Here is a 16,325-nt window from a genome sequence, read left to right on the forward strand (position 1 = left end):
TAAGTTGAGATACCAGTTAACATTTACTAAAATCTTAAGTAGCAACCTAATATTATTTCCCTCTGGGAAAGTTAAGAGTTTGCTCGTGCCGTACGTTTCTCTTTGGGGTTTAAATGTTAGATCAAGACTTTGATGTTTTCCTTTTGTTTTAGGCTCCCTCTGCTAGTCCATCGACTCCAGCAGAAGTGAGGTCCAGAATTGGCCTGTTTGCCGTACACTGTTTGTCTGCCCCTGAGGATCGGATTACTGGAAGAAGTGTGCCTGTTGGCTTGGAAACCTCGACGGGAAGTCCTGGCTTCCGTCCGTTGATTGTTGATCAAACAGAGCGTTTACATGTAAGTATCCATGCTTTAGTTTTCTATTAATTTTCAGAGAGAGACTGTATATTTGTACACGTATCTAGAGGTATTTGCAACTAAAATTCTTTTATTGGTAGAATATTAATCTTAAAATGTATGGTTGCATAAGCATTTTTGAACCGATCTAAGATTTTAATTCTAGTATAAAGTGGGTTGAATTGCTACCTAGTCATATAGCTTTACAGGATTTTAGGCATTCTCATTTCCTGATTTTCCTAGACTCATTGTTAATATTGCGATTAGACTAATAAGATTTATTATATTTTAGGCGACCAACTCAGTCAATCTGGAGGAACACTATACAAACATGCTAAGGTTTAGCCCACCCAATTCTGGAGGGTCTGCAGAAGGATCCAGCTATAGTTCATCCCTATGCTTGAGTCGAATTGATTCCCCATCTGCAGCGGACCTTTCAGCGGTAAGTTTGCTACATTCGTTTAATATTATTAGTCGCCAAAACTACGTGACATGAGGTAAAGAAGTTGGTGATTTTAGCTATGCGTATTTACAATAAGTTATTTTAATCATGGTGCTATTTCCGTTCCATTGGTTAGCATCATGACTTTAGCAGAATTAATAAAAATTTTCTAAAAGTATCAAGGCTGCTCAATTATCTATATGGGTAGACATTATTATATTTCTCCCTGATTATGTGTTAAGATTTTCTATTTTAACTAATATTTACTTCCCAATTTTAGGAAGCGGAAAATACCCTTCCTCTGGTGAACGTGTTCGAGATCGATATACCATCCAGCCAGTTCGGTTCCATGGGTAGTGAGATTCGGTTCCCATTGCCAGAGAGAGTGGTTGGAGGTTTAGAGCGGCTGCGTCTTACAGTCGAGACTCCCACCCCATCTCTTCCACCAGAGACTGCCTCAGAGACTGCTAGCCTGACCTCAATTGTGCGTTCGTCGGATAACAGCAGAGAGGAGTCCGATGCTGAAGGCGTCCCTCGGCGACGGGGTTCTGCTGGCCCTAAGCGTACGCGTTGAAGTGGCGAATGTTAGCTTGGTCAAAGACATTGTAAATTTTTATTAGACAAAGACTGCTCAGACACCTGTGACAAAATTCTTAATCTATGTAACTAGTCAAAATAGTGATTACTATTCAGTAAAATATTAGACGTTATGACTTTCATACTGTACAAGACCAAATAATTTACACCATTGTTATTTTGTTATACCATTACATGTTAGCTTGTAAGGAACCTAGTATGTAAGGAAATATTGGTATAAGGTTGTATTTTCTTTCCCCTAATTTAAAACTTCGTGTAATCTCAATTACGTTCGTCCTAGTTGAACTAAGTTTCTTTCCTCAATATTATACTTACAATTTTAATTTCAGCCTTATATCACAATTTATTCATTCTTGTTAGCTTTAAGGGTTATGTATATAGATATTTAATCGAACTTGCGCCTCAGTACCTTTTCTCTGATCTTTTCATTTATATCCATCCCTGTGCATTAATCGTGAATTTTAATTGTGCTGTGATATATATAGAAGACCTGTAAATAGCATATATTTTTGTAACCAATATCTAAGTAGACTGAAGGACTGACGTTAGCCAAAGCTATTTAAATATGCTTATTCAAGTACTTATAAGAGAGATATGTAAAGACTGTTTGTAAATTTTAATATTTGAGCAATTAAAGTAGTTTCATGGATCGGGTAATTTCATTAAGGAAGATTATTTAACTTATTAAGATTTAGAATATATATCATTCCTCTTCAAAACTATAGATCTTTACATCCCTTTAATTCTTGCTACAATAACCGTGAAACTTAGGTTTTGGGGTAAAATTTTCTTAGGCCTGTCATTAAAGTTAAATCTAAATTTTTATTTCCACCAAATAGAGTTTCCTGATTCAAGTAGAGTCGTTGATAAGATGTGTGCCTATATATATACATATAAGTCTTTGCATTTATTGCTCAATTGTTTTTAATGATCTCAGAATTTTTCTTATGTGCCAATATACAGCTTAAGTCCAAAAAATATTAACTAAATTTGTTAAAGCTTGTCAGAAATCTTTCTTATTATTACAATTTTGTTTTCCAACGATTTTTGTTAAATGAAAGTTTATATTCTGTTTTCGAAATTGTCTTAACTTTATAATTTTCACCAAAGAGAAATATTTGTCAAATTTTTATACCTTTTCTAAAGATTATCTACTTTTGTTAAAATAAATATAGAGATTTTTAAGTAACATACATAACTTGTTAATTACTGGTTTAATATTGTATAAAATTACGTAGCTTACTCTATAAGCGTTACTTGTTTGTTTGTCACATTAATAGTGATAATAATTAAATTAAATTGTTACCTTTAGGAAGCGTTTGGCTTAGTTTTAAAGCTTGCTTATTTTATAACAATTAAAATGAGTAATAATATTACCTACTATGTTCTTTTGGTATCATAATTACTATATATGTGGTTTATTTTCTTACCGTTTCTATCATTATCCTTTTAGATAACTCATATAATAATAACGTGGAGATTTTTATAAGAAACATACAAGAAAACAAGTACAATATTGTATAGGTAACTACGAGAGTATTATATTTTCCGTTTGGCAAGGTCTTTTATATCATTGGGACTGTCCGTTAGTCTTTCCATCTGAATGCCTTAGAAGTTAAGTCATAGGAGACATGTTAACTTGTATATTTATCTAACTATTCTGTTTGAGTTTCTAGGTCGATAACTAGCGGTATGCGCGGCGGGGTGACCTCTCCGGCCGTAGATTACCGTTAAGTTATGATGATGTGCGTCTGGTCGTTGAGGGACAAGCGTTCTACCGCGTATACGCAAACTCCTCTGAAATGCTCTTAATATTCTTTTCAAGAGTCTGACTAGGAATGTAGTGATCCTGTCTAATATTATAACCATGATAATTGTTATTGATACGTATATAGCTATTTCTTCTATATGAGCGAAGATAGTTCTAATGGTCAATGGTTCTTTAGGTTTTGGTGGGCACAGTGCTTCTGACGCAAATGGTAAAGTTCGTGCCGTGGTCTGTCGGTCATATCCTAATGCGAACTGTGCTATTGTATCTCCTAATGTGAGATTATATGATCCTCCTGTTATGATAAAAGGAGTGGATGTAATAGTTATTGATGCATTCTCTAAACTGCGATTAGTATTTTCGCTCAAGCTAGTAAAGACAATTCCATCTTGCACATGAGTGTAGGGATAAGTCTGTTTTGCCAAAGGGCAGTGCTTGGTTATCAAGGTTTCATTAACGCTAAGTAGTCCTTTAAGGCACTGGTCAGCTTCAACTGGTAGATAAGCGTTATAATAAGATTGTCTGTAAACTCTTTTGGTTTTATCCAAGTAATAAATGGAATCGATATAGCACTCATCAAAAGGAATTGGTGCGTATCTGTAGATTTGTATTGGCTCAGAACTTAATTCCATGGATAGGATAGTGGTGAATGATGTGGTGCCACCACTTAAACGACTTTGGACTTCTAATCCAAGATTATGAGTATAGTCCAAGTTAAGTTCTTGCCTTACAAAAGTTTTAATAGAGTCTGTGATGTCTGTCTTTGCAAGATCTTGAATTAGAGTAAGTCTGAAGTTCAAGTCTGCTTTAAGATCTTCTAAGTTCGTGATGGCTAAGTTGCTCAAGCTATCAACATAAGAGTATTCTGCTGTTTGCACAAAGTTAGCTGCTTTGGCATGAAGGATTATACCACTTACAATTTGTGGTACTATCTCCGCAAGCAATAACTGTGTAAAGTCAAACTTATCATGATCTAGCTTATAAGAAAGCTTATTTACGTTATTAGTCACTTCAATGCGGTTAGAACTTATTAAAGGAGTTACTGTTTCAATAGCTTCCTTGATTTTGCGGATAAGTTTTATTACTTCATTAAGCAAGTCCTTAATCTTTTTGGTATATAACTTGCCTATAAGTTTAGTTTGTGCTGAAGTGAATGTGCGTCCATCGTAGCTAATGTCTACTTGATTCTTCAGGCCATCATAGATTGCTATTTCAGGCGCTGTGTTGTCTACAGATATATCAACTTGAATGGATCGAATTGCTACAGCTGTGTAGCCTATATATTCTCCACTTTGATAGTGAGTGGGTATCAAGTCTGTCATTGTGTCTGCTGTTGTACTATAGTAGTACATACTTAGTATTATTAATATTATCTTAGAATACATTGTTAAACAGTTAAGTTTATTTACTAGATGCTTATATCCACAATCAAAAGCTATTTTTCTGACTGGTACACTTACACTAATAGTTAAGGTCTTCACTGCTTGGAGTTCTATGATAAACTGACTTATTTTTCCAAAATCTATTGATTATCCCACTTTCGCTACTGCTAGATCCTGAGTGGGCGTTTCCGGTTTCAAACTATAATTAAAGTTTTTGACATATTTTTTTTTGTATGTAGATTGGTTATAAGCTTAATAACTAATCAAGTTCATCTCAATTCAAGGCATTTATATATAGGTTGTCTAATAATGTTTTTATGCTTGCGTGATTTACATAAAAGTATTAGATATTTTAACTTTTAACTCAATTTTGTATATATTGGGTTACGCAGTGACATGCGTATAATTGTACAGTTTGTATTACTCGTTTGACTCTGTTTAGATTATACAGATTCAAAACTTATACATATACAATTTTCCTTTTATTATATATTTTTGTGTATAAATATTTTTGAAGGGATCGACTTATTTAGTCGACATGTATTGTATATGGTTGGTCTCCCCCTGTCAAGAGAGAAGACGTAAATTTTACCACTGGATATATAACCTTGAGTGGGAAAATTCTACATAAATTATGATATTTCTGTTATCAGATTAGAATAACATGCTATTATATTGTTCCCGAGTTTACAGGGTAAACGGAAATGCAAGTGATTGTTATTGGATTTGATTTATATCTCTCGAAATCTGATACTATAATTTATGTTTAATGTTTTATAGATATGAATTCTGTACGTGTGCAGAATTATAGGCTTTGTATTAATTAAATTTGCATTTGTTATAATGATAGTCATTCTGCTGCTTATTTGTGCATAAGGGATGACTGTGCACATATTTTAGTTGCAGAATTTGTTTTGGCCAAAATTATAAGCGGAAGCGTCTTGCTTAGTTAATTATCTTTTAGTCCATGACTTTATTATAAGACTTTATAATTACTCTTTTGTATTCTCTATGAAAGTGTCAAAATATTAGCCAATTGGTTTGAAACTCTTTGATTTTGAAAGGGTATTTAACTTGTCTGTATTTATATCAGATCTCCTTTCAACCATGTTTATTTTGAACATTTGCAATTTATTAATACTGTGAGAGGGTATGTGTGATATTAGAATTGGTCTCACGTGGAAAGTATTTAGTTAATTTCATGAATTTTCTGTAAGTTTATTTTTATATATATTTTTTTTTTATGTGGTTTTTAGTTGTAATTTTATCTTTAATTTAGCAATTAAAACATGTTTTGGCATCTGTTTAAAATAGATATAGGGGAGTTTTATTATTTAAACTTTTAAATATCCCTGTTTTATCAAAAATTGCGTACAGCATATAATATTGCGTATGGAAAGAAGAGCAAAAGTGTTCCCTTCTTATAGTATGAGCTATAATTAGTTCATATGGTTTAAAACTTAAATATTTTATGGCATTATTATTAGTCGTGTTGTTGTTATAATAGTTCAAATCTACTTTGGTTAGAATTGTAATATACCTGTTATTTATTTGTTGACAAGTTGCATTGGTATTTGGGTTATATTATAGTTCTGAAGGAATTTTCGCTTGAAGTTTTAAAGTTTTAAAGAAGTCTGAGTGCAATACGCAAGAAAAATTTAATTTTGTTTTGACTGAAATTTTCTTTAAGGGTAGGCAATGGTTTTTGCTTAATTACTAGATCTTTAAATAAAATCATTGATGGGTGAAATTGTGGCATATCACAATATATACTGTTATTGTGTTTCCATAATAAAAGTATGAAAAGTATAGTTTTGTTCGTACAGACTTTAATCAATTTTGTCTTTATCACTATTATATACAAATTGGACATACCTTTGTTGAATACGGTTTTTGGGCATATATTTCAGTTATATTAAAGGCTGATGGGTTAGGTATCCGAGATGTGTTTCTTAGACTTAATATTAACTGCAAGGTTACTTGGGAATTATAATTCATAGGGATTTCGAGATAATCAAAATTTTAAATTCAAGCGATTCAATACTGTTTTTCCTTGCTTGCAAATGCAATGATAAGTTTGGTATCTTATCACCAGGGGTGATATAGTATTGTATGCTTATATAAAGATTAGATCAGGTGGTAAAAGTGGTTTGTGAGTTCTAATAATGCAATTTTATAATAAGATTATTACATAAAAGCTAGAGGTGGTACTAGCTTCATTTGACAGGGTTATTTTACATGTCAATGCGCTAGTTAATTTTACCAAAATTGGTTCAATTGCCAAACTTTCATAGTGTCCTCTAAGTTTCACCGTTGTGCTAGGATTGAGACAAAAGTTCATCCAACCCGAAGGTATAAGTGAGTTCGAATGTGCTATTGGTTCATTTATGCCTATTGTTGTGAATATGCGCATAAAAAGTTTTTTTTTTTTTGTAAAATCTGTAAGTCTATATATCTTTTGAAAACTGCTATGTTTGTTTCAATTTATACTGCAATAGACCTGTAAAACTAGAACCAAGGAAAAGTTACAACTTTTTCAAGGTAAGTGAAATTTTCTCAAACTAAATTTTCTGTCTTTTATGTGCGTATTCTCCACAACTTTCTTCAGAATATTCAAAATATATGTTCAGTAATTCTGACTTCGTTTTTAAAATAGTTCAATCAATTTAATGATACTCCCTAAGTATACTGGGCTCTTGGGGTGGAGTGTACTATCTAGGTCATGTCTTTAATATATGTTTTTGTTATACAATTTTGTCTTGTCTGTCTTAGGGTGAGTTTTAGTGTAAAGTTTGCTTCACAAGTAATAATAGTCTTTTAGACAAAGTCCCAGTGGTATTTTGGCACTGTTGATTGTTCAGGATCTTTTCTTTTGTCTACACGTGAATGTATGAAGATTTTAGAATTATGCCATAAAATATCAGCTATATTATTATTCAAGTTTCTCTCTCTCTTTTTTTTTTTTTTTTTAAAAAGTATTGTGTGAAATTTTCAATCTTGACCATACACCTTAACCTAATTTCTACATCATCATCTATATGTTCAATGAATTTATTGTATTCAGGAGTAGATGAGACTGGAGTTTTATTTAGCATTAAGATGATAATCAGATTAAGATCACTCATGATATGTGAGTGCCCTGTTTGACAGCTGTATGAATTAAAGTGTATATATCAGCTTAATAAGTTAATCAGTGTAATAATTGATTTTGTGTTTCAGATTGGTATAAGAGTGTCATTGGGTTAGCTACTAGTAACTAGAGTGATCTAATTAATAGCTGGCGTGTTTCGTGCTATGGCAAGTTGATCCAATTCGTCATCAGATTCGTCTACTTCTGGTAGCATAGGTAGTCCATATATGAATGATCCTGAGAAGTCAAAATCAACGACTACCTCTCTGACAATAGATTGGTCGCTGGACTCTATGTAACCAGTGATGACTGTGTCGGTGATAGTGTGATCGGAGTTGTTGATTATTAAAGCTCTGCCACTGAGTTGTCCATCATCATTGATAATGAGTTGTGTTTGTCCAGGTAAGATTTTGATGCCTGCATTTTCGTTTGAAATATGATCGTCGCTGAGGATTACTTGTGTTCCAGGTGCTAGGTTGAAAAAGTGGTTGATATTCATTATTATCACTTGGGTTTCTTTAGCTTTGATCTTTTTAACTACTCCTGTACAGAGCTGGAGCTCAAGTTCAGAACAGAAGATACTGCTCAGCGGTCCTTCAGGGTGAAGAATGGAATACAAACACGGTGCTAACCGGTATTTGTCTGTGACAGGCGTCCATGTTAGCTGTAGGCTTCTAATACCATTTAGTCCAATTATCATAGGTGCGACGTCCTCATGGTTTTCAGCTACAATTGAGAAGGGAATTGGGTAGTGACGGTTTGAGAATGGTGTGGGGCGAATCATGAGGGTTACTTCTCTGGGTTCGGGGATCTTGTGATCTGCACGTGTAACTGGTAGATCATGACTTTCTTCCAGCTGATTTTCATCATCGTTCATTACTATGCCGAACAACTTGCTATAGTACCTGGCTGATATGATGTTTTTATCTGTTGCTGAGTCAAGTAAAGCTGTCATGCGTACATCATAGTCATATTTACAATCTATTTCTTCTGGCATACAACCAGAGCAATGAAGGTACAATTTTCTTTCTTCCTCTTTTGCTGGTGTAATGTTATCTCCTACTTGATCTTTAGGCTCATTGGGAACTATTTCTGCTGTGGCAGCTGTGATTCCACTGAGGTTACAATCTCTAGATGATTCCTCAGCATTGGCTTTAGCCCAGTCTTCATATGTTTGCCTGAAGACACCACTAGGTCTCACCTTACCACTATGGTATAATTCCATCATGGCTGGCCTTCCAGGACATAAGTGTCGAGAATGGTATAACTCTTTACCATATGTCTTATAACAGTTTGTACAGAAAGCTGATGTCAATACAGTTGGGTATAATCGCCCTGTATCATCACATAATAATCTACATCCATCAGATATGTCATGAGAATATTGTCCACATGCTACACAGTAGCGTCCAGGTGATAACCTATAAGAAGCCTGATAATCCCGTTTGGTATTCCTCTGAGAATGCCTGTCCCTGTTATCCCTGTGATGAGGTTTGGGATTGGGTGACTTTGTAGCCATTTCTTTAACGGTGGATTTTCTTCTATGATAATTTGAGATGGCCTCTATTTTGGCAATTTGTCTGTCTCTGTAGTTAGCTCTTCTCTCTTTAGATTTCGAAGTGTTGGTGGTGTGGATTCTCTTGTGTTCTATACTCGTTGTACAGTTTGTGCAGAGATGCCTTCCAACTTCAAGTGAACTACTCGTATTAGGTCTACCAAGTTGTATTGTGTTCAGTTTCTGCGAGAGTAGAAGTTCTTCTGCTGGTTCTGCTACTTTTGTTCGCCTGTGGGAAACAGTTTTCCATGAGTCTGATAAGTTAGCTTGTGTTGCTAGTGAGGCTAGAGATATCGCATTCACCTCAGGGCTCATATTCCTTTTGTCAATTTGTTCTGACTCTTCTAAATTGGATATTTGTATTTCCTCATAAGCATCGGAGTCTCTAATGTCTGTATTAGCTGAAGGGGTGTTCATACCAGGTGTTGTCGAGCGTCCCCGACAAGGAGTGGTTTCTTTACCAGCTTCATCATCCTGCTGGCCTTGCTTGCGGGCAGATGACATGATAATAGTTGTAAAGTCTTAGAACTAATTATAAGTTCTTTTAGATGCCAGTGGAATGTTGTACTATTTTTATGATAAAAATAGCGGAAGTTCGAGAGGGGTACAAATAATGGTTATAGTTTAAAACAATCAAGAATTTGTTTAAGTTAACAATTCTTTGCTTTAAATTGTGTTTAGCTATAGATGGGTATGATATATGCTTCACCTATAGTTGTTTCTACGTCGTATACACGTACGTGTGAGCTTTTGATTGATATTCTAGAGATGTGCGCTAATGCACCCTTATCCTTAATTAGGCTCAACTGTAGAAACACTCCTACTTAACTTTTATACAGTTTTATTTATGGAGTCAATTTGAGCTAGTTAGCTATTCAAATTGGTTATTAAGTTAAGTAATGTTTGCAGCGGAGTTAATTTGGGTATGCTTATATACTATCACAAATTAACTTTTAGTTTGCTCAGGAGTCGACTTTCCCAGCAAATTATGGTTGTCGAGAAAAGAAACAGCAATTTATAATCCTTGTTGAACTCTTACTTCACTCCAAGGATATGTGTTTATAGCTTACGATCTACTTATTCCTGTAAAGCTATTATGAATATAACTTACTAAGGTTCACTCCCAAAGGATCGTCTATATTCTAATAATATTGCAACAATTTTGCCTGAATGTCAAAGATCTCGCCACCTCTTACTTATAGTTGTATTAGGGGTTTCCTTCCAATCCTATAACGTAATTTGCGCAAAATTGGGGCTTCACTTATGACTTCAATTCTTATAACTGTAGTGGGATATACAATTTAGATATACCTATATTTATATATGTAAAGATTGTTTTCAAAATTATCTGACCGGATGTAATCTAATTATAATTAGTAGTATTACAATATTCAAGTGCAAGTTTACTCTGAGGAAGTGTGAGATCCTACACTAGGTGGCCAACCTATAATGTGGAGGTTGTCAATCAAACTTCAAAGGAACCTATCAACTTTGAATTATGCAGTACTTATACTTTTTTTTTCTGAAAACTAATCTGACTGATTTTTGTGCACTTTTTTTTTCTTAACTTATCTAAAAGTAATTTGTTAGGTTATAAAAATTCTGGGCTATATGTAGACACACTTTTATGTTACTTGGTTATAGTCTATGTGCTAGTAAGCCTAAGTAAACATACGTTTCTCGATATAAAATTTTATGATTCCGGATATTTAAAGACAGTAGGGTACTTTTCCGTAGTACTTCTGCTACTTCTTTTAGAGACGTCCTACTCTCCCAAGGTAGGCTGCTGCAACCTCCTGCTGCGTTTGGTGTATAGAACTTTGTCTCTTAAAGTGTGCTATTCAGTACATATAGGGCCTATATTGTTGACTATACTTTTATATCACTAATGGTCACTATCACTAGTAATTAACTTGTCTTCACTTTCACTGCTGAATCCTGGTGGTACATGAAATAGAAATGTTAGCATTAGCAAAGTGAGTAAAAATTTAGTTTTCATGTCCTACTTATTGTTGAGTGAACTGCTTATTATATTTATGTATGTGTTTGTAAGGAACATACAAACAAAAAGATTTTCTGAGTTAAGATTGAATTAAAAACTTTCTAAGTCAAAATAAAATAGAATCACTCTAAGTCCAAAGTTGGAAAATTTTGACTAAGTCCAAAAAGTTTCTAATGAAATTATTCTAAGTACAAAATCAATAAATTTTGGCAAAAAAAAAAATTCAAAAATTATCTTAAGTACAAAAAGTTGGCAAATTTTGACTAAGTCAAAAAAAAAAGATTTTTTTTTTTTTGAAATTATACCAAGTACAAAATTAGTGAATTTTGACTAAGTCCAAAAATCTTTCAATGAAATCATGCTAAGTATAAAAATAGTGGAATTTTCTTGAGACAAAAGAAATAGAATTACTCTAAGTCCAGACGTGGAATATTCTGTCCGAGATGAAATTTCCTAACAGTTCATTCACAAAGCTACTTTAGAGATTGAGATTGCCTATAAGTCAAAAGAAGTAGAATCACTCTAAGTCCATAATTGGAATATTTTGACTAAATGCAAATCTCGCTAAGTTAAGGATTTTAAAATTATAAAGTATTAGAGTGTTAGAATTATCCTTCACCAAAAGAAGTAGAATCTCTCTAAGTCCATAATTGGAATATTTTGGCTAAGACAAAAAAAAATACTCTAAGACAAAATTTTCTTTTAAGTGTGGAAGATGAAATTTGTTAATCTAGTTGGAAAAATCGTAATTATTACAAGTCCGAAATTTTGGTAAATTTCCAACCAAGTCTACAATTTCATATAAATTACTATAAGTCCAGAAATTCGAGATTCTCTCTGTAACAAAAGAAATAGAAACGGTGCTAAGTCCAAAAGTGGAATATTTTGCTCAGAGTCTCAGGAATTATTTCTCTGATTGCATACAGCAATTTGTCTACACTTATATCATTCCAACCGATCGATGTTGAGAATATCTTTGAGACTTTGAAATATTTTGTTTAACTCAAAATTTTAGAGGCAATAGTTTTATTTTGATACATCCGCGTATAAATCAGAATTGCATTAAGAATATAAGTCCTAGGCATGTATAAGTAAGTGCAAATCTCAGAAAATCGGTTCTAACGGCACCAAAGTATTAGTACAGTTTAACTTGAGTATAAATGCTACAAGTTTGTAATAATCTTTTGGCCCTTTACTACGACTCAAGAGTACTAACTGCTTTCGGCATATTGTTTCAGAAACATGGCTCCAAAGACAATATGTATCCCAACTAACAGCGTTTCCCGTGTTCTATAGGATTTGCTCCTAAGTTTTCATTTAATAAGGCAGTTCAAAATGGTCCTTTATAAATAGTATTTTGATAGCTTATAAATGAAAAGTTACTCCATGCTTGATTCTTAATAAGTTCTGGCTTAAGTATCAAAGATTCAAGTATTTCAACACTTAGAGAATTTCCGAATAAGTAAAAATCATACTAAGTCCGAAGATTTATATATATACTCCGCCACCCAGCACAACTCCTAAATTTCAAAATTCTGACTAAGTCCAGAAATCAAAATTTTGCACATAGCTCAATCATAGATTATTCCAACCCAAGTGTTTTACTAAAGAGAGGCGGACATGGAGGTGCCGGTGTGCTGGTATTCTCTAGGGCCTCTAGAGTGTCAACCAGTGCGAGTGTCCTTATAGGGCGGCGACCAATGGCCACAAATATGCTAGCATTCTCTAGGGCCTCTAGAGTGTCAGCTAGTGCAACTGCTCGTACACGAGGCTCTCAATTGCATTTGTGTCGTGCCTTTCAGTCCCTATCTCTTCAAACGCCTCATAGTCCTAACCTTGCTCTCAAATAGTATCACAGGTTTTGGTAAATCCGATTTTGCCATAGCTACAATTATTCGATTTTGGTAAAAATACCTGCCTTAGGCGGTTCGGGTACGGTAAGGAAAAAAAAGAAAAAAAAATTTATGAAGTAAAATTTTTCCAAGATACAACCGGTAAGTTGCACCATTGTGTGTGCGAATGGGGCGTTTGTCCATATTTAGGTATGGAGACCGCTCTTCTATGAGTACTACTAAAACCTAATTTTAATGCAATACACATAGACATTCTCATCGTCGGTTCGCTTATTTAGAATGCTTAACCTTCTATTCCCACAAGTATAATACGAATTTGGTTGAGCTGGTGGAAGCTCAACAAAAGACCCACGCGAGGTATTATGTTGCTTTAACCTAAGAATAAATGGTTGGTTTTGATATTCGATCGGAATCATATAAGTATATTAAGTATTAAGGAAGGAAAATGTTTTTATAAAGTGTATTTATATCACAAGTGCATAAGTATCACAAGTGCATAAGTTAAGTATGAAAATATTTACAGGATAAGTGTTAAAATTATAAGTAGAGTAGGACAGAAATGTGCCCTAAGTCCCAAGCAGTGAATTGTGCTAAGTGTTAGAGTTCTAACATAAGGCCTGAGCTCAATTCATGCTAAGTACTAAGGGGCCTAAATTTAAACTACAATGCATGCCAAACAACTAAGTCATTACCTTTTTAAAGCCAGAAAGAGAAGTTGACGGTAGGAGAGTTAGTAAATAACTGAATAAATTCAAGAGGTACATGCTATAACATTAGCTCTGGACCAGGATTTTAGTGTTTGTCTGTGCAATTAAATATCTGTGTGTTAATATGTGACGTAAATCAGGCATAGTTGTAGGCATACATATATGTACTGGATGTTTATATGATTACATTAACTATAAACATAATATCTTTAATAAACATATACTATTAGCAAATCACATACAGATTACCATGAATAGGCGCTCGTTACCTATATATGGTGTCATATAGGTAGAAACAGGCCTATGAATGCATAAATTGATACAAATAATGCCTTGGGCCTAGCTAAAGTAATTGTGTCTTGCCCCTGAGTGCTACTAGTTAATTGCAGGGCACGTGTCAATCAAAGGTTCATAATATGATCTATATAGTGTTGATTTTATATCAAGCATAGATAGATAGTTGTGGATGCGAAGCATTTCTGTAAAAGTCTCATATGTACGTTCAAAGAATTTGAAAATTGAGGATCGCATCTCCACTAATAACCAAAGAAAATATTATTTTTTCCTTTGTAATTCATTTTAGATCAAACTTTTTTTATTTATGAAAAGTTGTCAATTGCAACTCTATATCAAATACCATATTGTCAACAAAAACCTATTTAAAGTATTAAAATGTTTTCAAGCTTATCCTGATAAAACTTTAATTCTTTATTTCACTGTGTTTATTACTGGTACATCCAAGAACGGAGGGTATATTGTACTATGAATCACAATGGTATTCAAAATTTATAATGACATTAACCCATTCGTTGGCTCATAGACTTTGGGTAAATTTAATGTTTTGGGATTGGTTAGTTCTATTCTGTAAGTGTTCAAAAATTTCAACCAATAGCTTTTATTCTACATATGAGGTAATTTTGATTTAATTGTCACTGGGTATGTACATCAATTTATCGTCTGCTGTCTTATCCCTTCAGATCCCCGAGTAACAGTGCAACAGTAGTTTATGTCATTCCGATACAAAATATTGAATTGAAAAAACATCAGATAAATTTCGTCGAATAGACATATCTTACTTTATGAGAAGCAAAGCCACACTAAACCCCATTTTGTATGTTCGTCCATTAATCTTTAATGTTCTGGGGAAATCAAATTTACTTAGCTGCTACTTAAGATAGATAGCTAATTTTTTTGTGAAGATTTTTCTGACTAATTAGCATCTATCCTAAAATTGGTATGGTCCGTCAGTCTAAATCTGTAATTCTATGGGGGCAACAAACTTATTTTTAGAATATATTTTTCAAGATAGATGCCTGAAATTTTTAGCCATAAATTTCTATATGAGCATTACAAGTTCAAGGGTTTTGTTCAAAGAATAGTGGTGACTTTCCTCAAAGGTCCTAGCGAGCACGTCATAACCTCACTTCTTTATTTCAAATAGATTACAAGTAATGAGGCGGTTAATGGGGCCTAACCCCTGCGCGGGTCTTCCCTATATTCAATATAACCAATAAAATGATTTAATTTTTATATTCAGAAGGGGTAATTTTGTTAATGATAAGTGCAGGTATATATAATATTATTCTATATGTTCTTGTCATGAAAATGGTTTGATGGATCAAGAAGTGTCATGGGGGTTATTATATATTTTGCTAATGTCAAACTTACCAAAATTAACTATTGAAGTATAAATACTAAATAATATAAAATAAATAATTGTTCTGTGGATTTAAAACTCTAATAGTATTTCATTGATTTCAGTTTATAATAAGTATTAAATATCCTACATTTACAAATCACAATGAAGTACAAGAGTGGTAACGGACAATTATTAGATTACCTCACATTTTTATTTTGTTCATTTAATGATTTAAGTTTAAAATCTAGTCTTAATTCTAATTGTAGAATGTAATATTTTAAAAAAAATGCATTTTATAGCATAAAATAACATGCATTTTAGCTTTCAAATTGATTAAAATTTCCGAACGTCTGTCTCTGTCTTTAGGTTTGTCAAATTTGTCTAATTAATTGAAGAGGACAAATATTAGACGGCTCAATGAATTACCAAGTAAATCCGCAGGGATTGTAATATCCCTTTTATTGCTAGTGGACCTTCCCTTTAAAAAAAAAACATATGGGGAAACCTATTGGTTCTATCTGACATACTAGCGACTAGCTCCTAGAGGCCCTTAAGGGAACATTGACGGAGGTGGGTGGGGGGGTTCTTTAAAAAGTAAAAAAAAACATCCATATCGGTCCGGGCTCTATTGTTCAACATATACGCCGACATTATAACATTTAAGAATTTATATTGAAATTTTATTGCTATGTTGTTTCTCAGTTATAAGTAGTTAACAGTGTTTAGTTAGAATAGAGAAATTGTTTAAGCAATTTCTATTTAATGTTTAGATTAATTACGCATGGTATGGAAAGCTTAATTTTGATTGATGATTTTGTAAAAACAAAAACAAGTAAAGCATTTATGTTTATTAGTCTATTTCCTTTTGAATAGTATTTTTTTCAAAGTATAATTTACAAGATGAATAGGGGTTGG

The 16,325-nt window shown here is 33.3% G+C and overlaps 1 protein-coding gene across 1 annotated transcript; it reads left to right on the plus strand.

Annotated features, from left to right (window-relative positions):
• Positions 1-272: 272 nt before the first annotated feature.
• LOC145323402 (uncharacterized) lies at positions 273-1,352 on the plus strand. Its single transcript, XM_080165822.1, has 2 exons — positions 273-777; positions 1,058-1,352. The coding sequence occupies exons 1-2, from the start codon at positions 667-669 to the stop codon at positions 1,349-1,351; spliced, it is 405 nt and encodes a 134-aa protein (XP_080021948.1). The 5' UTR covers positions 273-666; the 3' UTR covers position 1,352.
• The last annotated feature ends 14,973 nt before the right edge of the window (positions 1,353-16,325 follow it).

Source organism: Acartia tonsa, chromosome 6 (assembly GCF_053477335.1).
Source record: "Acartia tonsa isolate MP-2025a chromosome 6, ASM5347733v1, whole genome shotgun sequence".
NCBI classification, from domain to species: Eukaryota; Metazoa; Arthropoda; class Copepoda; order Calanoida; family Acartiidae; genus Acartia; species Acartia tonsa.

Bases quoted from the DNA above. Each gene is read 5' to 3' on its own strand.
- LOC145323402 (XM_080165822.1), top strand. From the start codon at position 667: ATGCTAAGGTTTAGCCCACCCAATTCTGGAGGGTCTGCAGAAGGATCC. The intron at 778-1,057 runs GTAAGTTTGCTA...TCCCAATTTTAG, and splicing joins CTGCAGCGGACCTTTCAGCG to GAAGCGGAAAATACCCTTCC.